The sequence below is a fragment of the Streptopelia decaocto genome (assembly GCF_964273445.1).
Source record: "Streptopelia decaocto genome assembly, chromosome: 15".
NCBI lineage: Eukaryota > Metazoa > Chordata > Aves > Columbiformes > Columbidae > Streptopelia > Streptopelia decaocto.
Window position 1 is genome coordinate 465,054 of NC_138670.1, and position 27,900 is coordinate 492,953.

A 27,900-nucleotide genomic window follows, 5' to 3' on the forward strand; every position below is an offset into this window, starting at 1 on the left:
TAATAACGTATAAAGTTGATCACAGCGCATTCCCAAGACTGAGATCCAGCAAACAGTATCCAGCAAACAAACCATTACGATTGCATCAACAGGAGACGCCTGGTGCACAAGGAACGTGACTGACTTTAAACAAGCAGCCTCAGTGGCCAAGGTCCTCAGGAGCAATGAGCCCCTTGGAACACGCAGCCTTCCCCCGCCCTGTCTGCAGCTCCAGATAACTAAGAGAAGCCTTGCTTTCGGAACACGGACTGACCTTGAGGTACCCAGAGCTGCAGGTGGGAGGGGGGCGCCTGCCATTCAGCAGTGACCGTCCCCAAATGACGAGCCTTTGGAAACAGGGGGTGCCGAGGCTGCTGGGAAGGGTGCTGCGGCAGGACAAACGTCACGCTGCACAAAGCAAGAGCCTGGACCTGCACAACCAGGCAAACCAGCCGTGACAGTGAGAGTGGTGATGGGCTCTGCAAGGGGAAACGTGCCCTCCAGTCATCACCTTCCAAGCTGAGTCTGCACCCCCGGGCGGGAGGCAGGACCTACAAAGAGCCGGCAGTTTGAGAAGCAGGCGAGCAAGAAGGTGGGGGTTTCCACAGGCCAAATCCAACTGCCTCGAACAGGACAAAATGGATTTTGTTTATCTACATAAGGAAGCTTCTATGGTCCCTCTCGGCCTCTTCACTGATGAGAATTGTTCAGGTCATGCGTGGAAAGGGAAAGAAACCATGAACTGCGTTTTCTCAGCAACACATTAAGCTCTTCAAAAGCAAAGAGGAATAATTAATAATACTTTCTTAAATAAAAAAGGAGGATGGATGCAACTTAATTCCATAATTAAAGGGTTAATTATATGCATGATAAAAATAAGTTTTATGTTTTACTGTGCACACCCAATCCCTATAATCTGGCCATAAATAAGAGGGCTGGTGATAAGGAAAGCTGCAGGCAGGAGAGCAACTCACCATCTTTAATGGGCAGTTATATGACATGCTGCTAGTACATTGGCAGTAAATCAGCAGAAACATCTTTTATAGAGTTCTAGTTTTATGATGTCATTAACTTTCCTCCTTATACTTAAGGGATAATGAAATAAAGTCATGAGGAGGGATCAAAGGATGAGCCCGAACTGTGTAGCTGGAAACAGCCACAGGGGAATCAATTTTGCCCACACTTTCCTGCAGACGTTTTGATGGCGGAGAGGAGCGAGGAGTGGAGGAGGCGACACCGACCACAGAACTTTTGGCACACCCCGAACAGCACACATATTAATGAGCTGTTTTATGAGAAGAGTTCTTTACGCAATATTCCTGCGGCTTCAAAACACTGCCATTTAGCAATAATTTAAACACACGAGGTGGTGGGATCAACACCGCGTTCAAAGAAATGGCAAGAGAGGCCGCAACGCTGGCACGGCCATGCTGGAGAGAGGCCAAGTACAACAACGTCGTCTCATCCGCTCGTGTAATTAGAAGCGCTGAGCAGGACGGCGATCGATAGGGCAACGCACGGCCGTGATAACCATGGGCACCGCTACACACGGCAGTGACGCCGGGAAGTTATGACAGCTATGAACTCTGCAGGTCAAGTCAGGCATCAGTCTAACACAAATGGAAGAAAACGTTGCCAGCAAATCTGTATCTAATTAAAAAAATTAAAGTGAGCCTCCCCCTGCCAAGCAGCGGTCACTGTGATTAAAGTTATTCCCACAGCGTACCTGCCAGACAGGCCTTAAAAAGCAGGATGAAGCTTCCTGGGTTTGCTGATGTCCAGAACGGCTTCCAGAGGGACCCCCGAGGGGGACGGGCTCTGGTCTCCCTTTCAACAGCACCCCAGGTATGAGAAATAAAGAGAGGCAATACGGGGTGGGTGTCAGAGCACGCCTTTGAGCAACGCCTACAGTCTGTGAGGAACAGATCACGTCAACACACGTTAGCTGCTCTTTGCAACTCACAACGCTGTTCAAAAGTCACAGCCTAGTTTGCACAGAAAACCAAGAAATTCTCCTATATCTTGTAAGTTCTACAAAAAGAGCATTTCTTCCATCCCAAGGAATGGCATCCTATTAAGTCACAAGCGTAATATTTTTTTCCAGTATCGCAGAGCATTTGTCTTACATATCGCTTAGAGTTGAAGAGGAAATGCTGTTTGTTCAACACCTCGTGCCTGTTCCAGCTGCCGACCTCAGACGGGACCCGAGGCTGGGGCTGCCGGGCCGGAGCGCTCCGAGCTGGGAGCACCCCCGAGCCGGGACACCCCTGAGCCGGGAGCACCCCCGAGCCAGGAGCACCCTGAGCCGGGAGCACCCCTGAGCCGGGAGCACCCTGAGCCGGGAGCACCCTGAGCCGGGAGCACCCCGAGCCGGGAGCACCCTGAGCCGGGAGCACCCTGAGCCGGGAGCACCCCTGAGCCGGGAGCACCCTGAGCCGGGAGCACCCTGAGCCGGGAGCACCCCGAGCCAGAAGCACCCCTGAGCCGGGAGCACCCCGAGCCGGGAGCACCCTGAGCCGGGAGCACCCCGAGCCAGAAGCACCCCTGAGCCGGGAGCACCCTGAGCCGGGAGCACCCCCGAGCCAGGAGGACCCTGAGCCGGGAGCACCCCCGAGCCATGAGCACCCTGAGCCGGGAGCACCCCCGAGCCGGGAGCACCCTGAGCCGGGAGCACCCCTGAGCCGTGAGCACCCTGAGCCAGGAGCACCCCCGAGCCAGGAGGACCCTGAGCCGTGAGCACCCCTGAGCCGGGAGCACCCCGAGCCGGGAGCACCCTGAGCCGGGAGCACCCTGAGCCAGGAGCACCCTGAGCCTGGAGCACCCTGAGCCGGGAGCACCCCGAGCCGGGAGCACCCCTGAGCCAGGAAGCTTCTCAAATTCTTCATATCAGACTCATCCAGTGAAGTATGAAATACACAGCAGGTTCCACAGGCAACAAGTCATATTTCAGAATACCAGCCAGGTGAGAATTTGACTTTTTAACTGTCCCTTTTAGTGCAACCATAGCCCTATGAGCAGCAAGAGGGTGAAGTAAACCAGGTTCTGTGTCGTGATTCCAGCAGACCGGGAGCGCAACCGCTGCTGTGCTAGCCTGGCCAGCTGCTGCTGAGCTCCACGGTCACATCCAACCAAGAAACGCTGCCCACGCTGCAGAATTCTGCAGGATCTCTCGTCCGTCCCCCGAGCAGCCGCGGTGCACGTGTGCGGGATGGCGCCTGACCCTGGGCCCCGCAGCAGGACCAGGCGCTGCGCAACACGGCTGCGCGCTGCGGGGCTACGAGCAGCAGCAGGCAATCAGGGGTCCAGTTCTCACTGAGAACTGGCAGTAATTAGTACCTACAATAATACAAAGGTGCGTGCAATTGGTATGCAAAGATGCTTGTGCAGAAGGCAGGCTGACTGACATTTATTTTCAGAGGTTTTATTTGCGACCTAACGCTTGATTTTACCTTCACTATTCCACTATACCCTGCCTACCCCATCCTTACAGCACAAGGCAGCGGGGTTGTAAACGGGGGCTTATCTACAGAGATATCCCTGCTACTGCGCCTGCGTGTCCCTCCACGCCAATGGCAATGGTTTCCTCTTTGAAGGATTGCTAAGTGGCAAGAACAAAACCTGGGACTGTCAGGCTCTAAGCATCACAATTTCTTATGGCTTCACAGCAGAACACTGAGACAGGATGAAGAATTAGCCGTGTCAAGGAGAAAATTTGCTACTGTCAAATTTGTTTAGTTATTCAGAGTTACAAATATGATTTGCTGCTACCAAAAAATCAACTAGGCTGTATTAAAAGTGTAATTTGATACCCAGCTATAAATCTCTTTAATAAAGGTGTGATGGGAATGATGTTATCCATATATAAAGATTAATCTCTATTTAAACATATATAAATTCAGGAAGCTGAGCGATGCTGAGCGCTGCTGCTTCTAAAGCGCGACGTTGCTTTGTTGCTCCTGGTAAATGCTGATTCTTCTTGCTGCCCGTTTGGTTGCACTTTACATTTACCCACAGTTTTATGTATTACTGTCGCTCTGAACTTTCACGGCATGCCTTTCATCAGCTAAATTCCCCCTTTGAAACAAACATCTATTTGAACAAAAACAGCCTTTAAAAAAAAAAAAGAATCAAAGCATTTTTAGTGAAATGAAGTTTTCTGGACTGAATTACCCGGCCTACACCATAGCATGCTCAGCCACTGGAAATTATTTAGAAACAACCGAAGGATGGGGCCGAGGCCCGAGGCCTTTATCTGGGCCGGATGATTGATGTGCCGCGGGCCCCGCTGTGGCCAGCAGTGATTTTTATCTGTTGCCAGCAGCAACAGCCGGGGCGCAGCGTGGGGCCGCGGCGCTGAGCAGGCCCGCACACGGGGACAGACAAATGGGCTTTTCAGCCCGACAGGTCTCGTGGGGGGCTTTGACATAAAGGGCCCTTTGGAAAGGCTGGAATTGTCAGCCCTTTGATGGCCGCATGCTGGGCCATTAGCTTCTGTTACTAATTTGCGGTGCATGTGAGAGGGCAGAGCGGCGGGAACACCTGCGCGCGGGTGCATTGTGGGACGGGTTCTGTGGGGAGAGCCGAGGAATAAAGGACGAGCCATAACCCTTCCATCTAAAGGGCAGATGACACAGGCTATTATCGTTTCCAGCCATCAAAAGGATGGCTCTGAAGTAACATCAAGCCGTCTAACTCAAACCTGGAAAAACAAAGCGACTGGAGAAATGCAGAGTTAACAAGGGGCCATCTGTACCAACGCGCCGGGCTTCTGCCGGCACTTCCCGGGAAGAGGCAGCCTCACGCACCGGGACACCGAGAGGAACAAACCACGCTGTGCTTGGGCCCGCCCTGACATTCCCTGCCTGCAAAATACACAAATATAACAGGGGGAAATAGACATTCGCAGCAGATGCCAACCTGCGACACAAGTGGAAGAAACGCCATTTTTAACTGTCGGGGTAACTCCTTAAACCCATGGATTCCTGCACTCAGAACAATATTACATCCTCCCACCAGCAAATCCCATAGACCATTAAAGCCTTCGCACAGCCGGCCTGTCAACACACCCGAGGGGCTCCGGCCCGCACAGGCACACGGAGCCCGATGGTGGAGCCCGATGGCGCAGCGCTGGGAACACGGCGCAGACCCGCTGTCTGCTCCCGCTCCGGACACAGGACCGCGCTCCCTTTGTTGGTCAGCACGCAGGGTGCTGAAATCGTAAGCAGTCAAGGCTGCAACTTTAAAGATTAATATAAAAGCAACTTTTGTATTAGATTTGTGCAAACAACCAGAAAAGTACATATTGTAAAATAATCCGCAAGTTGTACCACTGTAGGCCACTCCAGTGACTAATGAACATGTTAACTTTCAGGCTGTTTCATTGGAAAGCAATTTTTCCAACCAAATTACAAAGTCTACTCGAGTAACAGAATCATTTACAACTCTCACGGCACCGTGGTGTCACAAAAATACCGCTCCAACAAAATTAAAGAGGCATCAGAGACCCCCACAGCATCCAAACAAACCAACCCCAGCTCCGGTCAGAAGGAAGAAAGCCCACTGCAGCAGACAAAGTCTGCACTGATGCTGCAGATACGCTTCTATGGAACAGAATCTCTAAGACGTGGTTTGCACAATCTGTGTTCATGCTACAACAGCCAGAAACAGGGCTGCACCAGACCTCCAGCTTTGCTGAGTTCTTAAATGAGCTGTACAAAGGGAACTAAGAAAAGCGAGCCTGCAGTCAGGACAGCCTTAAATCCAAAATACAGAGCTCTGCGGCTTTAGCGGCATTTCTCTTAGGGTGCTTGCAAATTGGAAGAGGTTGAAAACCACCAGCAAGACTCTGAGGTATGAGAGAAGCCTATCATCATGAAGATTTGGGTAAAAGGGCAGCAGACTTGGACCAAACTGAACCCCCCAAACTATTAAAAGCACATTATTACAAGTCTGAAACCTGAAAATGTCAACAGCCAGGCCTCATGAAGTTCTGAGTCTGGCTGCTCACAACGCAACTTTAATTAGCGTCCTTCCTACCTGTGCTTCCAGCTTTACAGCAACTGAACACATCAAAGTATCTGAAAACCTCTATTCATGAGATCTTGATCAAACCATTGTAAGCCTATTTTCAGTGACATGTTTGCCTTAGGTTTCACAATTACTGATAACAATTCATTTCTTTTCAAGCACATTCTGACAAGAATGGATCACCTTGCGAAGGTGCTGGTGGGTGGAAGCACCCTGCTCGGTGAAGGCGCAAGCAGAGCCAGGCTGGTCCCGCACGGCCGGCGACGGCCCGCGCCCTCTGCGCTGAGCCTGTCCTGGGACTCCTGCAGCTTCCACCACTGTCACCGACAGAGGTCAACAGACACGCTACTGGTCTCACACTCACTGTCCAGGGCCAGTGAGGTAAAGAGCTACCTGAACAGAACGGGCACAAGGATGTTTGCCCAAGGCAAAGACAGAGCCCAGATAAAGTTTTGATCTGATCAGGTGTAAAACACCCATGAGGTGAAGCAGAAGCCAGTCCTGTTGAGGACCTTTCTCTCACACTCCATTCCTCAAGTAAAACAAAGCAAAAAACTCCAAAGCTCCCTTCCTTGCTGCCAAAAACCACTAGATGAAACCAGTAGGTGCCAAACGTGCTGTTCAGACATCGAACCATTATATGAAACTGCATACTGGCCTTCTAATTTTTCCTTCTCTGTGGAGAACCCGCTGTCCCCTTTGATCTTCCCGTGCGCCTGTTTGGATTGCTGACCCAACCGCCTGAACAGAAACTGAAGTGCGAGTCGCTGATGCACAACGTGTCACGGCACTTCGGGCCAAGGAGAGGGGCAGCGTGCAGACAGCGTAGCTAAAAACATGCCAGACTCCTCCTTCCTAAACACCAGATTAATCTAAGGTTCATTTGTATTGCTCCTTATGTGTTTGAACATGTACACTTCATTTAAAATACATTGCCTAAAGCAACTTCCCCTGTTATTCAATGCTGCAGTAGTACTGGAAGCTTTTAAGGAACTGCTTTCCCTTACATTTGCAAGACTATTTGAAGCCGAGCATTCGGTTCTGAAAGGCACCCATCCCATGAGCCCCGCCAACGCAGCACCGCAGTGGCCGTCGCTCAGCTGGGGAACCCAACAGCGGCACTTCCCAAAACGCCCCGCTGCCTCTGCTCTCCCTTTGCCCAGGACGCGTTAGGAGCCCCCGCGCTTCGGGACGCGCTGGGGCTGACAGGCCCCCCGTTCCCGCGCTCTCTGCGCCAACCACGGCGCCCACCAGCGCTGCAGAGACCAACCGGCAGCTCGCGCTAACACCCTTCGGTTAGAACGATTAACTGTACACCCATCACTGGCCATTATACAAATAGAGTCACTGACGTGAAACAGTGCTGCAGAATCCATTTCTTTTGGTTTTGGTAATGAATGCCTTGGCTTTTATTTCCCACATAAATGACTATTGTTTTCAATACATGTATCAAGAGCCCATCGTACCGCAGCAACACAACATATCTGTGCATACATCTTGTTCCTTATCTACCACGGACTTCTATACAGTGGCCCACATCCTGCAGGCCCCGCTCCCCAGGCCGCCTGCCCAGCGCCCCGGCCTCTGTTCCCGTGTCTGATGAAGGAAATAACACAGAGAATTTAAGAAGAAACATTGAGAAGAAAGAAAGGAAGAAACAAAGGCCTTTCTTCTAGGGAACTGTTCTAATTTCCCTGAAACACTAACCAATTCTCACCCTTCTCACACGGCGCCAGATACAGCGTTTGTGGAAACAGCCCCTTTAAGCCCCTTTCTTCCAATGGTCTAAATAGGATCCATAAATAGGATTCATATAATGAAGCTGATTCTGGTACACCTGAGAAAGTTCTGCTTGTTAAGAAAAATATTTGAAGAATGATGTACTGTGAGAAATATCACTGTTTGTTTGTCCTGAAATGTAAATATACAAATATTACACAATATGTTTTTAAAAAATAATAAGTCTTAAATAGCTGACCAAAAATAATGCAGCCGAGCTTGAGAAAAAGATGTAGATACGAAAGAGAACACTGCAGGCTCCCGGCACGCCGGCGGCAGAGAACACTGCAGGCTCCCGGCACGCCGGAGGCAGAGAACACTGCAGGCTCCCGGCACGCCGGAGGCAGAGCAGCGGCCGCAGCCTGCCGGGCCGTGCCAGGCCCAGCGCGCTCGCTCGCCGGTGAACGCAGCTGCACTTTCCTCACTAATGGCGAGATTCAGATGCGACTGCAGCGATCTTCATTCTACCGTGCTGCTTTGCAAATCCGGGCAGTAACTAACGCTACTGCAGGCTGCATGCTAATCTAAATCAGGTTTCTGATACTCCTGTTCTTCCAGTCATTGTGCAACCATCAGGCGGGTGAGACTCTTGGAGCCAGGACGTGCCTCTGGTGGGACTGCGCAGCGGCTGCTGCCGCCAGAGTGTCACCAGGACACCAGGCACCAGGGAGACGCCTCCAGGCACGTGGTTGTGCAGCTTCACGGTGGCATTTCTGCGGCTCCGGGGCTGGTGACTCCTGTCCAAGGCCAGCGCGCCGTGGCTCTGCCCGCTGAGCTCCAGCTCGCGCTCCACACGACCCCGTCCCCCGGCGCGCACACTGGCTCCCAGGCCTCCTACACAGCACACGCTCTGGGATGCGCTCAGCCCCTGGGGTTCCAGGCGACACCAACAGCAAAAGTCAGTGACCTGGGGATATTCAAGACAAAGGACTGGGAAGAAGAGGAGGCAAGAGAGGGAAAGAAAGCGAATTCCATATACAAAGTTTTCCAGTTTGTGGGTGGCGTTTTAAGAATGAAGTGTTTTCTTCTGGTTCCTTCGGGTACTCTCCATCCTCGCCCCCTGAACAGGCACGTTATGCCGCTGGTCTGACATTCTACACAAAAATTAATAGGAGCTTCATTGCTTTGCATCAAAGATGTGGCCTTGCTTTGGATAAGGTTCCACAGGAACTCTTAAAAGCGATGTGTTAAATACATTTCTCAGGAAAAAGAGCATAACAACAACAAAACCTGCAAAAAAAAATAAACCACAAGAAAACAACCACACACACACAGGCTTCCAGACATTTAATTACAAAATATATGCATATGACAGACATCAACAAGCCTACAGGAAGATTCCTGTTTCAGTATTCAATGAAGCCTCAATAAATATTTCAAGGTTTCAAATGGATGCTTTGCAATAGCACGGTTTCCATTTGTACAAGTGCCAGAAGGAAGAATTCAACACAGGCTTCCAGCAAAACCAGAGTATTTTCCTGTAAAACTTTAATTGGGAAACTGACACTATATAATCTGTACATCATTGCCTCCGAGCTGTTGTTAAAAAATTAAAGCTGTATCAAAAGCACTGCTTTGTTAAATTAACACGTTATGCATACCAGACATAATCTGCACCAGGAAAGGAAATAGCTCTGAGTCAGAAGGCCCTGATTGTTATGGCTGTCACTGACGGGCTGAGCCAGGCAGTGTGAGCAGGCAGAGCACCTCCCGGCTCCGTGCAGACACGTGCCCGCACACACGGGCTTCACCTCAAAACCTGAACAAACCCAACGGACAAGCGGGATTTCACTTTGGTGATTGCTGCAGCTCCAAATCACCACCGGACCGTACGAATCCAGCGTGATGCTCTGACGACCCGCGGGCACGGGCGAGGCGCGCTGCCCCCGGCCCCCGTGTTTGTCCACGGGCCGGCGGCGAGGGGGTGCAGACCCCAGCCCCGCTGCCCCACCTCCAGGTTACAGAAACTCGGCGCCGAGGCTGAGCAACCTGCCCAAGGCTGCTGTGAAAGTATCCATTTGAAACCTCATTTGCGCGAGGTCTGTCTCTGATGCTTGTCCATTCTAATCCTGAGGTTTGCTCAGCAAATACGTGACAAAAACAAAACAAGTGCCCTAAGTGGTCCCAAGGATATGACCACCTTCTGTTTTTTAACATTTGCAAGCCCACATCACAGCCACCATCCTTTTGGCATCGGATTAGTCCGGGCTCATCAACCAGGCCATGCTTTGAAGAGTGACTCACCACTCTGCAAGCCCAAACTCCTGACACAGCTTGAGAGCCTCAAAGGCACCAGGTTTTCTGAAGACACGGAGCACGCTCCCTCAGAAGAGACTGGTTCCTCTCATATGTTTCAAGCTGTTCACGTCTGAATTTGAAGTGGCAAAGTAATTTTGGAAGATCTGAGCTCCACCGCTTCCTCAATAAGCCTTCAGAGCTTCGCACGCGATGGCCTGCTAGCTTCGCTCTGTGCACCGGGGCCGAGGCGCCGCTGCGGTCTGCAGCGGGGCGACGGGTTAACAGTTCTGAGCCTTTGAAGATAAGCAAAATTTCCCTTGACGTTACAAACTCTTCAGGTGGTTAGAGACAACAGTTTCTGCTTTTTTAATGTCTTCTCAGAAAAGAGCTCACATAACTTTATCAGCCTCTGGGGTGACCATCAGATAACCGAGCTATTCCTGTCTGAACCACTCGATGCACCTCCGCCTTCCTGTCCCCGCCACCCCAGGGCGGCCGGGGCTGAGCTGACCGCACGGCTCACGACTCGACTGGTTCAGGAGCTGGGAACCGATGCCAGCTCAGCTCGAAGCGTCTTTCTCTGCTAACCAGAAGCTGGCCACAAGCTGCAGAAGGGAATGACCACAGATAACACACTGATATCGAAACCGTCTGGTGAAGTTGCAGTTTCCTGTTTGAGCGCTCTCACAGTCTTTTAGAAATGAATCTTCAGCAGGAAGGCAACCGCAGTTAAATCGGGTGTCTAGGCTGTCACGCGGCGTGTATGACCGACTCTTGTTTTCAAGGGACCATTTATTACTCTCTCCCACCCCCTTCCCTGGCTCCTTAGAAACGAACCAAATTAGGGCTCTTGAGAACAGCAAGTCCTCGGGGAAAGGTGCTCAAGGAGATGTGCGGCCCCGCTGCAGCAGGCGCCTGCCAGGCATGCGGCGCTTCGGCCCCGGGCGCTTGAGCGGGTACCCCCTCTTGACTGCCAGCTCCTGCTCTCCAGGCAGGGACCTGCTGGCCTAGGCGCCGTTAGGCAGCTTTGGGAGAGCGACCTGAGTAGAGTGGGGGAAGTGTGTTCTGTGAACCTGAGGAGGAGGTTTGATCTAACCTGGATCATAAGCCTTACAATCATGCTTTTGTCAACACCCGCTTGCGTTTTGCTACAAAAAATGCTTACAAAGCCTTTTCAAGGGGTGACTTTGAGAACAAATTTTGAATCTTTGGTTCATTACAAGTATTCCATTAAGTTTAACTTCACGTCTGTTCACGCTGCTGCCGCCTGCAGCCTGCGGTCCGGTCCGTCGCCTGGTGCAGTCACTGGGACGCTGCCCCCGACACCATTTGCTGTCCTTGACTGCGGGGCAGAAAGAAAGGGGACGCGGCTTTAGTCACTCCATGGGACTCGACTTTCAGAATTCCAATAGCGGTCACAATCATCTGATGATATATGGAAATCAGTTCACCAGGATAATTTTGAAGGAAAATAATACTGAACCCCATTCTGCCACTGAAGGTAGCGTGGAACCCCACAGACAACGGTCACGTTTTCACCTGCTCAGCTCTGGCTGTTTGTAGAGTGAATGTGATACAAGACAAAATACAGCAGTTAACCACTGCAGCTGACCGCAGAGTTTCAGCAATCTTCTAAAACAGGTGTATGTTTTACCTGCCTCAATGTAACAATGGTTTTATTTGACAGTTACCAGCTGGTCAGAGTACTATGTCGAGTGGCTTCCAAGCAGACAGGGTGCAGCCTGCACCGTCCCTCCTCTACAGCGCTCTGACATGCCAAAAACCATCCTGCTCTGATTAGCGGGTTCCAAGGGTAGCATGAGCCATCCCAGCATCCAGCACGACCACCTCCAGAAAACCCACCAATACACAGAACAGCTCCCCAGTCAAACCCAACACTTACTTGTGTACCAGCCTAAAAAACTGACCTGAGGTTTGCAAACACCCAGCATCCTCACAGTCCTGCCATGATTCTCAAGGGCTGCCAATGTCACCAGGCTTTCTGGAGAACACATGGTGAATTAATCAGGCAAGAAAATTCCTTAGGACACTACGGATCTAGGCCGCAAGTGTTCGAGCACACAAAGTCTTATCCATCATATAGCACAGAGATGAAATGCAGACAGTAAAGGTATGAATCAGGCTACACTGCTGCAGAAACCACTGCGGACGCGTCCACAATGGTGTAACTGTACGCCGGCTTTCCATCATTCCCGTTGGCATATTCAAACCAGTAACACAGTAATGCATCTCAAAAGAATCTCTAAATAAAGCAGTTAATTCCATTAAAATCCAGATGTGATACCACTCGCGTGTTTAACTCAGCAGCATCATGTAAGGACCACTAGTGCTTGCTGGATTTATTTCATTATTTTTTGAGACACATAATCAAAAGCAATTCTGAGCTCAAAACTGACCCCGAGGTTACAAGACTCTGTGGCAGACTGATCCCTTTCATTGGAAGTACATTGTACGGCAAAGATGCCAGTGCACACGCACCGGATGGACCGGGGGCTAATTAAAATGAGCTTTGGTGGTTTTATCTGCTCCAAGAGCAGGTTAGTAAACCAAACTTTAAAAAAGTACTGAAACTGAAGGTGCTGCAGAAACAGGCAAGACCCACAGAAACAAAGCAGAGCTCAGAGACATGAACAGATGTTTTACTCAACCTCGGTGCCTTTGAGTTCCTGACCTGTGAAGAGCTGAAAAGTGAGAGAACAGCTACAATCACTTGAGAAGCTGAAGCGCTGGGTATTCTGGATGGGAAGTTAAACATTTCTCCATGAAATTAGTCTCATTGATCAATGGGCTTTAAAACAAGACTTACAATGACCAACTTTTGGGTATGGCAATACCTGAATTTCAGAGTTATACCACTCCTCCCTGAAGCAATTCACTAAAACGAAGAGCCAAGGAAAAGCAGAGGATCTTGGCCTTACCCATTGCCAAACGGTGGGGGAGCTTCCTCCCACCCCGAATCTCACACACAAGTTATGCACAACATCTACACTTCTGCCCTCACCCTGCATTCCCTGGCTTGCCAGAAGGGCACTTGATCATTTTGCATAAGGTAAGGAGGAGTCTTACATTTTCATGTATTTATTTGCTACAAGAAGGAGAAAGGACATCTTTCTGAAACGTTACCAGCAAGTCCTGGTGACAGGGCCTGGAGCTGACCACAAGAACCACGACACTGAAACACTATGGCAGCGTGAAAAAGTGACCCTGCGCAAGGAACACTGCACAGGGCTGGACAGGGTTCCCATCGAATGCTCCTGCCCAGCACAGCCAGCGCTGTGACCAGAACCGCGGTGTCCCCAGAGGGATGCTCCTCAGCCTCTGCAGGGCAGCCCGGGCTGCAGAGGAGCGGAGCCGTGCTCTGCTGGCAGCGCCGGACGGCGGAGCACTGCCTGCCGCTGCCTGCCGCTGCCTGCCACTGCCTGCCGCTGCCTGCCGCTGCCTGCTGCTGCCTGCCGCTGCCTGCCGCTGCCTTACCGCTGCCTGCCGCTGCCTGCTGCTGCCTGCCGCTGCCTGCCGCTGCCTTACCGCTGCCTGCCGCTGCCTGCCGCTGCCTGCCGCTGCCTTACCGCTGCCTGCCGCTGCCTGCCGCTGCCTTACCGCTGCCTGCTGCTGCCTGCCGCTGCCTGCCCCTGCCTTACCGCTGCCTGCTGCTGCCTGCCCCTGCCTTACCGCTGCCTGCCGCTGCCTGCTGCTGCCTGCCGCTGCCTGCCGCTGCCTGCCGCTGCCTTACCGCTGCCTGCTGCTGCCTGCCCCTGCCTGCTGCTGCCTTACCGCTGCCTGCCCCTGCCTTACCGCTGCCTGCTGCTGCCTGCCCCTGCCTTACCGCTGCCTGCCCCTGCCTTACCGCTGCCTGCCCCTGCCTTACCGCTGCCTGCCACTGCCTGCCACTGCCTTACCGCTGCCTGCCACTGCCTTACCGCTGCCTGCCACTGCCTGCCACTGCCTTACCGCTGCCTGCCACTGCCTTACCGCTGCCTGCCCCTGCCTTACTGCTGCCTGCCACTGCCTGCCACTGCCTTACCGCTGCCTGCCCCTGCCTTACTGCTGCCTGCTGCTGCCTTACCGCTGCCTGCCGCTGCCTTGCCGCTGCCTGCCCCTGCCTTACCGCTGCCTGCCGCTGCCTTACCGCTGCCTGCCCCCGTGCACTGACATTGAGCAGGCAGCCGCATTGCAGCCAGGCTGAAACGTGAAGCGAGAATGAAAAGCCTGAGCCTCCGGCAGATTCCACCCCCCATTTGCAGTTCTTGCAGCAGAGCCACCGCACCTTCAGCGTGTTACAAAAGCTTCCTTTGGTGTGAGATCTGACTTAGGATCGCACCTGTTGTTTTGTTAAATTAAAGGTGCATCTTTGTCTTCTGTTAGGACAGAGAAGAAACTGAAGATCTCTCTCTCTAGCCTTTAATAACATCTGCCAGTTAAAAACAAAATATAGAAACAAGGGAAAAATGCAAGAGATGAAACTAAGCAAAGAACAGCAACCTATGGGAAACCTTCCTTACATTCTGGATGTGCAGCGAGTGGTTTTATCACCAACCCAGTTAACCTGCTCTCTCTGGACCAGTTTATTTCCTTGCAGTTTAACACAGGGAAAACCACTTTGGGACTGATAAGCAATCAGACCCTGAGTGCAAGTACAACAGGGTATTCCACCGAGCTGCACTATTAGTTTAGATCTTATAATGCTTTAAGATGACGGACAGTGTTCTCTAATGCCATGAACCCACAAAGTTGATGCACTTGATACTCTTTCCTTCTTCTTTCTTGTTCACCTACTATTAAGGCAAACAAAGGTGTTTTGTCTCTTAGTTCTATACCAGCATTCTGAGTTAGCGGCACCGTTATTTCCTCTGCTGCTCCCATGACACCTCGTGGTTGTGGGTGCAGGTTTCTGCAAGGGCACACTGAGATACGAGATAAAACGAGTGTGAGCCCCCGTTCCCCCGTGACTGTCCTCCGAGGAACCTACTGCAGCGCCAGCACGCCGAACACCAGCACCTATTCTACCCCCTTCTCTAGCTCTGAGCCCCTAGCACTGTCCGCTCTCACTGCACCAGACTATTAGAGAACTGAAGAAAAGGAAACCCCCCAAGAGGCCCCACACTCAACCTCTGCTCAGCGTGCTCATCAGGCAGAGTAGCCCTCATTCTCATCAACCACCTGTTTTAAACATCTTTTTGTTGGTTTTGGTAAAGGGAAGGAAGGACAGTTCAAACACAGCAATGGATTGTAAGGAGAGTCCCAACGTGAAAATGCCTGAAACAGACACACAAATATCTTGCCCTATTACAAAAAGAAAGCTACAGCATGTAAGTGACACAACTGCCTCAGACAGCCTTAACCAGAAAGGTCCAGATAGTCTCAAAATCCTTTGACTTTCCTCTTGGGCAGGATGTAATCCTCTCCAGGCTGGAGAATTCAAGATGGATTTAGGACAACGCTTCATTCTGGCGGGCACGGCCAGTGACAGCGAAGTTATCCTAGCCCAAAAGCCAAGGAGCGCTGGGAATTCCAGGGGATGTGTCTGTATAACAGCAGCAGCTTTCCAGTCAGATCAGAGATCTGTTCCCGCGCCGCGCTGAGCTGACCGCAGTGCCGGCGAGACCGAGAACACGGGCAAGAATCACACACAAGTCGTAGGGCCCGTCCCTCAAGGGGCTCACAAGGGCTCATGGTGTCAGCTGGGGGCTTTATGGAAATCGGCATCATCTCATCCCGCTCCATCGGGGACAAAGGGACACGGTGGGGACAAAGGGACACGGTGGGGACAAAGGGACATGGTGGGGACAAAGGGACATCGCAGCTGGACGGCTGCGCCGGGAGCTGCCGGAGCAGCCTCTGCCAAGGCCCCTGGTTCAGGCAGCCTGACATCCAGCCAGAGAGAGCCCTTTGTGCTTATGGCTGCGGAGATGAGCGAAAATTTATGGGACTCTTCATCCTAATTAAAAGCAGAGGTCATCTAAGAAGAAACAGACTTTCAGAAGAGGGAACTTCTAAAGGAAAATGTGTTGTAAGGAAGTTCATGGACTTCAGTACTTGTAGAGCTGAAGTATGTAGTTTATTTATGTTTGTACTTCTGCTTACTCTTCCACAGGACATCTCAAAAACCCTCAAGAGCTCCCACGCATCTGGGATAAGATATGCACGAACCGCTCAACGGCACCTGAGCTGCCGGGTCACAGACGGTGCGCGGGAACCAGGGCCGGCTGCTGGCACCGCCCGCCCAGCACCGCCCGGCACCGCCCGCCCGGCACCGCCCTGCACCGCCCGCTCGGCACCAGCCAGCACCGCCCGGCACCACCCGGCACCACCCGCCCTGCACCGCCCGGCACCGCCCGCCCGGCACCGCCCAGCACCGCCCGCCCTGCACCGCCCGCCCGGCACCGCCCGGCACCGCGCGCCCGGCACCTCCTGCCTGGCACCGCCCTGCACTGCCCGCCCGGCACCGCCCTGCACCGTCCGCTCGGCACCACCCAGCACCGCCCGGCACCGCCCGCTCGGCCCCTTCTGCCTGGCACCGCCCGCCCGGCACCGCCCGGCACCGCCCGGCACCGCCCGCCCGGCACGCACACGACCCAGCTCCTCGGCCACTCAACTCAGCCTGTGCAGGCGAATTCAAACACGGCGGCAGTTCTCGCAAAGTGAGGCTATTTAAGAACATGTGAAAAGAAAACCAGCAGAAGTTCAATGCTTGGGACTGACACCTACCATTATATTCCTGGCTCTCTAAAATTCCTGCTTAGAGGGAGAACTCCTTTCGAAATCCTTTATGTTTCTATTATTTATTATTATTATTTTTCTATTTTTTAAATCATTTGTACTGTCATTGCTCTTACAGGCCACAACACTTTTATTATAGTCCCTTTTTATTTTCTCTTTCTGAGTGTCTGTCTCCAAAGACAGAGTATCACTCCACCTGAAGGGGACCTATCTGACATTTTTTTTCCTGTCCAGAAGAAAAAGACAACTACAGTCCCTCTTTTCCACTTGGCATCATGGCAAAATGAGATTGATACTTATTTTGGAATTATTACTCCCCTGTTCATAAATCTAGTTCAGAACCTCTTGCTCACGTTGCCAGCCTACAGGCACACTAGTGTAGGAAATACATATTAAATTCACTTCTATCATTTAACTTTGGCTCCAGCTCAAGGAGTTTTAGATTCATAACAAGAACCCTGCTTCCAAAATTGATTTTTGGCACAGAAAAATGCTAATTTATCAGAGGTCCTAAAATAGGATGAATCTGCCAGCCCAGCTAAGAAATGTTGCCTGTCTACAGAGAGATTTGTCACCAGTGTGTGACAGGTCAGCAGGTGGATAAGCCCCATTAGTTACAATTCAAGTTTGTCTCTGGTCACCGAGCGTGCGCGCACGCCCGCGAGCTCCAGTGCACTCAAGAATGCCCAACCAGAAGTATGACATGCTTCGTAGCAATAACTTGCTGATCTTTATGTAGAAATTCATCCTTCTAAGGACACCAGATCCTCCATGGCAGCCTCAAAGACGGCGAGGTTTCCCCACCCGGGGGTTCGGACCATGCTCCTTGTAGGAAGTGCTACTGACTTAAGCTCTGCACCAATAAGATGCTGCTGAAGGTGCTTTTCCAAGTATGACAATTTGGTCCCCAGCCCAAGAGCACAAGAACATCCCTGAAATGCAGAGCGGATCAGGAACGCTGCTGGCATGGTCTCAGCGAGCTTCTGCGCCCATTACACTAAGAGAGGGAACCTGCCTGCACACGCACCGAGGGTTTCTGGCACGGGAACAGCCTCCTTAGCCGGGACCATCTGCTCCGGGGTTTCACAGAACTGCACTGAGCTGGCACAAGACTGAAACAGGCCGTGAAAGAGCTTTACAGGGTATACGAGGGTATAAAAACCTGCAGAGAGCCGCGGTTCCTAGGCCGATGATTGCCTAGCGCAATCATTCGTATCTGTCCCCCCTGCCACCCAGCTCGCTGTGCTGGACAACACGCGGCTGCGTCCCAGCCCAGGCCGTGCTGTGCCCGCAGGTGGGAGCTCACAGCACCCAGAGGGGCAGCCGTGCTGGGCAACAGCTCTGGACAGCAACATCAAGCACACAGCACGGGAGTCCTGGAAGGCTGGGAAGATCATCACTAGCAACCGCAAAGCCAGTTCCAAAAATCAGCAATATAATGTGAGAGAAACAGTCGGGCAGGAGCAGACGTGGGCGCAGGCAGAGGGTGCCCGGGGCCCGGGCAGCTCGAGCGCCCTGTGCTTCCTGCACCAGCGCAGGCTCCCGCTGCGCCTGCGCCGCGAGGTTCTTGTTCTCGGGCTCCGTCACCGAGCAGAAGGGAAGGAGGCTGCAGACAGCGCTGAGCTGACTCCGGATGACCCAAGTATCTCTCCAGCCTTCTGGTGTTTTGCACGTTTCTTTCCATCCCCGGGCTGCAGTCTGAGTTATCGGAGACGCTGGTTTCCGGCGCTCAACAAGGAAGATGTAAAATCAACAGAATTTGATGAGCTGCCAGGGATTTGACTGGGCTGCAAAGACTTTGATATTTTACAGAAGCTCAGAATAAAAATCAGCTGCTGCTGTTGCCAAGTGCATGTTACTGTTTTTACTAAAAAATAAAATCCTCCAAGAACAAATAAAACCAAACAAAGCCATCTCATCCCCTGCACGTCTGCTCTGATGCGCACTCGCACGGGCTGGTTCGCTGGCTCTCCATTTGCCATATGCTTTCAAGTTTATTCCTTTATTCACTCCCACATTTTAGCCCCTTCCATTCCAGAGCAGCAACAGCTGCACAGATGCTCTATAAATAAACTAGATCGTTTACTGAAAGAAGTTTTTTGTTTGTTTTTTCAAGCTACCACATATTCCCAGTTCTGTCCTTTCCTGTGCTCTCTACAAAACCGAGTCAAGTTCAGCTGCAGTTTGGGTCTGTCCACATTGTAAAGAGCCCTGATTTGGGGACAACAACATGATGTGCTCAATGTTATAAACAGTGGCAACTTTTTAGCCACTAATAACAAACTGTATATACTGATCTTACGTTTGTAACTACTTTCTAACCACGTTAAGTCCTACTTTTTAACAAATCAGTGCATTTTCAGGTAGCCAGGCCCCTCATCCTGTTCCCGAAATCTGTTTTGCCTGCTCAGAGGATGGGCGGACCTTTCTAACATCACCGATCTCATCTGCGTGTGCAGGACGGGAGACAAATGGCTGCAGTAGTTTATCACACATACGTAGCGATCAAGTCATAAAGGGAATAAGATAGTAACCTCCATAAACAAACCAGCATTCTACTTCTCAGCATGGCGGAAGTACACGTTTAGTAAGATAAGGATATGAAACACATGCTACTGATGAGATAAGGAGCTCGCAGAAACAGTACAGACACAGATATGTCTCATGCTATCCAAGTAAAAGTAAATGCCATGCTGGGAAATAGATTTATCAGAAATTTTGTCTGCAATATCTACAGCGAGACTGTGGAACCACGTGTCAAGACACTGTTAACACTATTTCTGAGGCTACAATTCTCAAGTGCAGAAACTAAACCTAGTTGCCACTGAAGTTAACCAGAGGTTATTTGGTAATTTCAACGAGACCTGAATTCCACAAAGTTATTTCAAGCACAGCCCTCATTTAGCCACTTAAAGTTCTATGGAAAGCCTGAAGTCAATGAAGCTGTTGCAATATCCAACACTCAGGAGTTATTTGGACACTTGCATTAGTTTCCTGCCCCCGCAGCTGCACAGTGTGCAGCGCACACAGCGGGTCCGTGGGTCCGCACAGCGCGGGTCCGTGGGTCCGCACAGCGCGGGTCCGTGGGTCCGCACAGCGCGGGTCAGTGGGTCCGCACAGCGCGGGTCAGTGGGTCCGCACAGCGCGGGTCCGTGGGTCCGCACAGCGCGGGTCCGTGGGTCCGCACAGCGCGGGTCAGTGGGTCCGCACAGCGCGGGTCAGTGGGTCCGCACAGCGCGGGTCCGTGGGTCCGCGCAGCACAGGTCAGTGTGTCCGCACAGCGCGGGTCCGTGGGTCCGCACAGCACAGGTCAGTGTGTCCGCACAGCACGGGTCAGTGTGTCCGCACAGCACGGGTCAGTGTGTCCGCGCAGCACAGGTCAGTGGGTCTGCGCAGCACGGGTCCGTGGGTCCGCACAGCGCGGGTCCGTGGGTCCGCACAGCGCGGGTCCGTGGGTCCGTGCAGCACAGGTCAGTGGGTCTGCGCAGCACGGGTCCGTGGGTCCGCGCAGCGCGGGTCCGTGGGTCCGCACAGCGCGGGTCCGTGGGTCCGCACAGCGCGGGTCCGTGGGTCCGTGCAGCACAGGTCAGTGGGTCTGCGCAGCGCGGGTCCGTGGGTCCACACAGCGCGGGTCCGTGGGTCCGTGGGTCCGCCCCGCTCGCCTGCCTCCACATGGGCTCGGATCGGGATTCTTTGTGCGCCATTAGTCCAGGGTTTAAGCCCTCTTTCTGCAAATGCCCGTTTCCTTAAAAATGTGCATTTTCTACAAATGTTTCTCAAAGCCAACATCTCTGCAAGGGCACAGTGAACGGTGAAGCATGCAGATTCGAAAAGAGCTAATTAAAAATGAACGCGCACAAAATAGTTTGTGGTATTTAAACAGCTGCTTATGAAACTCAGCACGAGAACTTCACCGAGTAATGATATAGATCACGATTGCGCAACACAAGCCGTGCAGACAGCAGGAGGAGCACTCAGCACCAGAGCGGCGTCTCGGTCCTGCCTCCTGCCAGCACGGGCTTCTGCTGCGCTTTCACCATGTCTGGCAAACCACCTATTTGATGTAAACAGCCAAAACACTGACTTAGTGTATCGTATACAGCTGGCTTCACGAGAAAATAAAAACTGTTACAAGATAGTGTGGACAACCCTTGTTGTCCAGTTGTCTTGAACGTGTCGCTCCACCTGGGAACACCAGGTTCCAGTGCAGCTTTGGGTCCGGCAGTGCTGGAAGGGGCATCGCTGCCTAACGCGCAATGTGGAGCCGCGTCGGGGGCGGGGGGGACGCGGTCAGCCTCCGCAGCTGGCGCACGGCGAGCCAGAAGGCAGGTTAATAGGGAACATGACAACCCATCAGGAAAAGCAACTCCGGCTCATGCTGCTCATGATCTCAAAATCCTGCCTTGGCATGCAGGAAGCTCTCACCTCCCTTGAGAAGTTATGGGTTGGCTAAATGAAAGAACCTTGTCCCCACACACGCACCGAGAACAAGCTAGAAATTTTCTGAAAATCATTTATCTGAGAGACAAAAGTAAATTTCTTAACAGCCAGCAATGGAGGAAAACAGTCCTATGATTTATTGCCTTGAGACTCTAAAAAGAATTGTTTGGCCTTTTTCCATTAAGATTTCACAACCTATGTTACAGCCAGTGGGAAATTGTTTAATTCCCAAACCATGCCCTCAGCCATAAAATCTGTGCAGATGGCTCATCCCAGTTTACGCGGTGCCAGGGCACGCGCGGCGCTGCACCGAGAGCACGCGCAGCGGCCGGAGCCGCCCGGAGCCGCCCGCGCGCTGGGCCCGCCGCAGCCTGCCCGTCACTCGCTCAAGTCACGATACTCACCTCGGGGGCCGGAAGATTTAGACAGGAAGTTACTTAGGAGATGTAAGACTTCTCAAGTCATATGTTATTTTGTAACAGCTTTATGATTAAACCGTACTTAGTCTTGTACTATGAATTCCTGATATGTATGACAGCATGAGCCAGTGTCACTATGAAATCAGACCATAAATTCTGCACGGCCTAGCAATGTTTTCCGTGTGCACACACCAGGTGGGAGCTCACGGGTTCCATCATACAACTCTAATCATACAATATCAATTATTGAAAGAAAATCATTCATGTCATTATCAAAAGCCAACCAAACAAAAATATGTACCAGGTCTCCACATCAACTTCCTGATGTACATAAAATCCACCCTTGTTCTGGTTTATGAAAAATGAGCAGTTATAGCTCTTGGCCAGAAAGAGTTTGGGACCATTTACCTAGAAGGCAAAACTTTATCCCGGCAGAGGTCACGAAAACAGCAATTCTTGTCAGTACGCGCGGGCAGGAACTGGCAGCTGGGCCGAGACACCCCTGCTCAGGTTTGCACACAAGATCAGCCTACGCCTTCATCTGCAACCTGTGCGCTGGCAATGAGGGTATCCATGAACAACCAGGCTGCCGTAACACACCTACACACCATACATTCGTTATGACAGTCAGACAAAATGCGATTCCAGGAATTTTCATGTTGACATTGCTAAGCCGCTCACGCCCTCTCCTATTTCCTTATTAATATATACAATAACGTCTCGATGCATGTCTTTTGGGACAGCTGAGCAAAGGCACCCAAAAGAAACAAATATTTTACCGCTACAGGAAGAAATGTCATTATTGCACATACAAATAAACATGCGAACAGAAACGGTCAAGCAAACAGCCCTGTGACGCTGCAGACGCGTCCCGGCCCTGCCGCGCAGCCCTGGAACACGGTGCCCGCGGCACTGCGGGGAAGGAACGACCAGCAGCACCCCCTTTGAAAACAAGGGCCATGTTTCGTAACTCAGAGCTTGTACATAAGAGAATATTGACCTTTTCGGTTCACACTGGTGAGGGTCCCAGTTCTTAAAATGCAGTAACATTTGTCTTTGATTCTTGTATTTAACGCATGAATGAAAACCTAAATGGGGAAGGGAGGGGAGGAGGGAAGCATCTCCCACCGGTGTGGAAAACTCTTCCCACTTACGTCTTTTAATTGTCAGGAGGTAACTATCTAGCTGTAATGCACTATAAAACAGCAAACCCCTGCCTAGAAGTATAAAATCAAATTGAAGAAGCCCCCAAACTCTCAGTGCGCTCCCATGCGTCAGCGCACGCCCCTGCCAGGTCCATGACAGCCCTGTACTCCACCTTCACCTTGCATGTTCTGCATTTCTTTCACGTCAGTGGATATGCAATAGGTGCTGTAAACCTCTGCAATCAACATCAACAGAAGTGAAAAAAATAGCTGTAAAATAACTTACGGAGTAGCCTCTTCCTGAAAGCGATTGAGCAGAACTCTGTGGGAGGAAACAATATGCCACAGTAAGTAATGCAAGAGATTCTGTGTAAAGTAAGATAAGAATCATTTTGCAATTCCCTCCCCCAGCCCCGTATTCCTTAGGGGAAAACTTCACAACCAGAGCGCCTCGAATTCCCATCTGACATTCTGCGAACGACGATCTGACATTCTGCGAATGACCATCTGACATTCTGCGAATGACCATCTGACATTCTGCCGCCACAGGAGCAACAGCCCAAGAGCCCCTCCAGGTGAGGGCTCCGGGGCTATTTCAGACGAGGTTTCCCAGGCAGAGCAGGGTTTCAGCAGCACCCCAGCTGCGTCAGAGCCTCGGCGCGCACACACCTGCGGAGCAGCAGCGCGCGAGTGTCCCGTCCAAGCCGTGGCAGCTCCCACGAACAGCACGCGTGTGCAAGGACGCTCTCCTGGATCGCGGCCGCACATTTTGCCTCGTTCACTCCATCGTTCAGTCATGTAACCATATATCCCACTTCCCATTCCCCTCCAAAGCCTCCAGCTCTCACTGCTGCAGTATTACAAATGACAACTCTATCTGAAACAACAATAGCAGCAAAGCACTAATTTATCATCTCTCAGAGCTTTAATAAGCATTCTGTCCCTTTTGAGTAAGTTAAATTACATTGTTTACTCCTACTCTTCATTTCAGCTCCTCCTGCTCCTTTCTCTACCACATCCTTACTGCTTTTCACACGCTGCCAAGTCATTTGCTTCTTTTTCTTTTCATTACACTATCTCCAGTCACTTGGACGCCTTTTCCCTCCCCACAACCCAAGGCTGCTGAGCTGCTGGTTTTCACTGGCAGTAGCTTTCTCCAAACAGCCAAATGAATTCCACATCTATCTGCAGCTGCTGCTATACGCCTTCTCTTCGGAAATTAAAAAGAAAGGGGGACCAGCGGTGGCACATGACACCGCATGACCCAGCAAGCACACTGCAGGCCAATTTCCAAGTGTGATTTATAATCACGACGCCCTCACTATATGATTTTATTAAATAAGATTCAGGGAGTCTCAGCAGTCCCGTTTCCAAGACGTATGTTCTAGCGGGTACCAAAACCTGAACAAAAATGGCACCCTGTTGCAGGCCGAGGATTGCTCCTGCGCCTGCACTGCCGCCAGTTACCGTGTCACTTCATCACCGCAAGAGCAAGATGCCCCTGCAGAGATTGATACAAAATGATCACAGGCTACTGCAAGTACTTGTAGTTTTCCACCAGTAAGATAACAGTTCCTTTGTACTACCAGTTTGCAAACCTATTGATCAGAAGGTCCCCTGACGCATGCAGAAACCCTTCCAGAAGCTGCACTCGATGGACAACGCGATTCTCTCGCCGCTCTGCCCTGCGCCCTTGTGACCACCCCGGACACCAGAGAGGCAATTCGCCAGTCCAGCCCAGCGCAGGAAAGCGTCCAGAGCGAGGGAGGGACAACAGCCGTGCCCAACCCCTACACGAGTGTGCTGCTGGAGCAAGGGCGCTCCCCGTTCACCCCTCCCCGGCGCTCCCCATTCACCCCTCCCCGGCGCTCCCCGTTCACCCCTCCCCAGAGCTCCCCGTTCACCCCTCCCCAGAGCTCCCCGTTCACCCCTCCCCGCCGGCCCGGGTGCCAGACGGCAGGAAAGCTGCGGCACAGCTCTGCACGGCCCTTACACCCAGCCCTGCACAGCCCTTACACCCAGCTCTGCACAGCCCTTACACCCAGCTCTGCACGGCCCTTACACCCAGCCCTGCACAGCCCTTACACACAGCCCTGCACGGCCCTTACACCCAGCCCTGCACGGCCCTTACACCCAGCTCTGCACGGCCCTTACACACAGCCCTGCACGGCCCTTACACCCAGCTCTGCACCCCCTTACACACAGCCCTGCACCCCCTTACACCCAGCTCTGCACAGCCCTTACACCCAGCTCTACACAGCCCTTACACCCAGCTCTGCACAGCCCTTACACCCAGCCCTGCACAGCCCTTACACCCAGCTCTGCACAGCCCTTACACCCAGCTCTGCACGGCCCTTACACCCAGCCCTGCACAGCCCTTACACACAGCCCTGCACGGCCCTTACACCCAGCCCTGCACGGCCCTTACACCCAGCTCTGCACGGCCCTTACACACAGCCCTGCACGGCCCTTACACACAGCTCTGCACGGCCCTTACACCCAGCCCTGCACAGCCCTTACACGCAGCTCTGCACGGCCCTTACACCCAGCCCTGCACGGCCCTTACACCCAGCTCTGCACAGCCCTTACACGCAGCTCTGCACAGCCCTTACACCCAGCTCTGCACGGCCCTTACACCCAGCTCTGCACAGCCCTTACACGCAGCTCTGCACAGCCCTTACACCCAGCCCTGCACGGCCCTTACACCCAGCTCTGCACAGCCCTTACACGCAGCTCTGCACAGCCCTTACACCCAGCCCTGCACGGCCCTTACACCCAGCTCTGCACAGCCCTTACACGCAGCTCTGCACAGCCCTTACACCCAGCTCTGCACAGCCCTTACACCCAGCTCTGCACAGCCCTTACACGCAGCCCTGCACGGCCCTTACACCCAGCCCTGCACGGCCCTTACACCCAGCTCTGCACAGCCCTTACACGCAGCTCTGCACGGCCCTTACACCCAGCCCTGCACGGCCCTTACACCCAGCTCTGCACAGCCCTTACACCCAGCTCTGCACGGCCCTTACACCCAGCCCTGCACGGCCCTTACACACAGCCCTGCACGGCCCTTACACCCAGCTCTGCACAGCACTTACACACAGCCCTGCACAGCCCTTACACTGAGCCCTGCACAGCCCTTACACCCAGCCCTGCACGGCCCTTACACCCAGCCCTGCACGGCCCTTACACGCAGCTCTGCACCGCCCTTACACCCAGCTCTACACAGCCCTTACACCCAGCTCTACACAGCCCTTACACCCAGCTCTGCACAGCACTTACACACAGCCCTGCACGGCCCTTACACCCAGCCCTGCACCCCCTTACACCCAGCCCTGCACGGCCCTTACACCCAGCTCTGCACCCCCTTACACACAGCCCTGCACCCCCTTACACCCAGCTCTGCACAGCCCTTACACCCAGCCCTGCACAGCCCTTACACCCAGCCCTGCACGGCCCTTACACCTGGCCCTGGGAGTCTTGGGCGCACCCAAAATATCTTCCTGGGAGGGAGCAGACCCCGGGTCACCGAACTGAAACACTCTTACAAAAGACCTGCTTTTCTTAGATAATTTGCAGGCATCTGAAGCTGTGCAAGAACCCCAGGAATCTGCAGACCACTGATTTAAAACCACTGAGTAGAACACAATAAAAACAGCTGCTGAATAAAAGTGTTACATCAGAAATAATTAAAACTGAATGGCAAATTGCTCTAGCATCTAAGAACTTCTTCCTCCAAGTTTTAACGTTACATTTCCTGGAAATCATAGGGAAAAAGCATTGTTCATCCGTGCGGTGTCCTCCGCCTCCCCCCGGCCCCGCATTTTTATTGCATGTGTAAAGTTAGTAACTAGTGAACACTCTGGATCCAACTCACAAAATCCTTTCCAACAATCGGCTTTACGCACAGCCGTGTCCCACCCTCTCCGGGGCTGCTTGCGTGCGTTTTTCTGCACATCTAACAGCCGCTGTTGCTGTTTGTTAGCGGGGAGCACTGCGGGCCCCTCAGGAGGATCCGTACCCACTGCCACGTGTGGAAACTTGGACAGCCCCAGCTAACGCCAGCTGCGAGTGCCAGAGCAGAACGCTTTGAGTGCATGTTCCTAAAGAAAATAATCTTGGAGGGTTGATATCAACGTAGCTCAATCCATATGTCTCTATATCAAGATCAAATAATGAGAAAAGTAATCAACTGTGGCTACAAATATAAGAAATCTTAGTGGAAGTTCAACTTGGCACGTACCCAAAGCTGAAGAAACCTTTGGCTATAAATGAGCGCTTGCCTGGCAAGAGCAGTTCCTGGGGCAGATCCTCAGCAGGACAGATTTAGAGAGGCTCTTACCTGCAGGACAGGGGCACTTACAGGAAGGGCTTTCATAACATTCTTATTGTCTAAATAGTCTCTTGCTATTTTGGTCAATTTTCTCCTGTCTGAAGGTACCTGAAGCAGCAGGGTACGGTGGTCGCCGCGGTACCCAGCTCGCCACACCGTGTTCGTGCTGCACTCCACCTCCCTGGCAGCTCTGGTTCACCCGACACCAAAACCCAACGCAGCGCCCGCTGCCCAGGCCAGGCCCAAGCGCCGGCTGCACCCGCTGCCCCAGGGAACGTCGCCGCAGGAGAGGCCCAGACGGTTCGGTTCGGAGGGCGGCGGCCCCACCCGACCAGCTCTCCGCAGACACCGGAGCCGCCGCCACAGCACGTCTTGCCAAAGTCCTTCCTGCCTGCAGCCCCCACCCTGCAGAAGGAGCGGAGCTGGGGAGGGCGACGTGCCCGCAGGACGCGGCGCTGCCGGCCCGGCACACGCGGCCCCCGAGCCCGCGCGGGCGCCGGAGCTGCGGGGCGGCCCCAGGCAGGCAGGGGCTGAGCACCCGCTCTGCTGCCTCCTGGGCCTCTGCCAGCTCCATCTGGAACGCTCTGGACTTTCCAAGAGAGACTGTTACTAGTTAGGGGCAAAATGAGTGTGGTCTGTGCATTTAACGACGCATAAGTGGAACTACAGGGCTAGATGGCATTTGTGCATAAAGATAAATGGCTTATAATATTTTGCAGATGATGTGCTCTTTTACAACTAAAGATTTTTGGTTCCTTTTAAGCCCAAGGTTAAAAACAAAACCAGGCAGCACAGACAAGACATT

The 27,900-nt window shown here is 52.6% G+C and overlaps 1 protein-coding gene across 17 annotated transcripts in view; it reads right to left on the reverse strand.

The window, feature by feature from the left end:
- FBRSL1 (fibrosin like 1) overlaps nt 1-27,900 on the reverse strand; it is a 476,831-nt gene that overhangs the window by 245,465 nt on the left and 203,466 nt on the right. For 13 of the 17 annotated variants that reach the window (XM_082066500.1, XM_082066495.1, XM_082066490.1 and 10 more), the window contains exon 4: nt 23,052-23,087. The exons of the other annotated variants lie outside the window; for them this stretch is intronic. In XM_082066500.1, the coding sequence (XP_081922626.1) occupies nt 23,052-23,087 (36 nt within the window). The remainder of the gene's footprint in view (nt 1-23,051; nt 23,088-27,900) is intronic. 17 annotated transcript variants of the gene reach the window in all.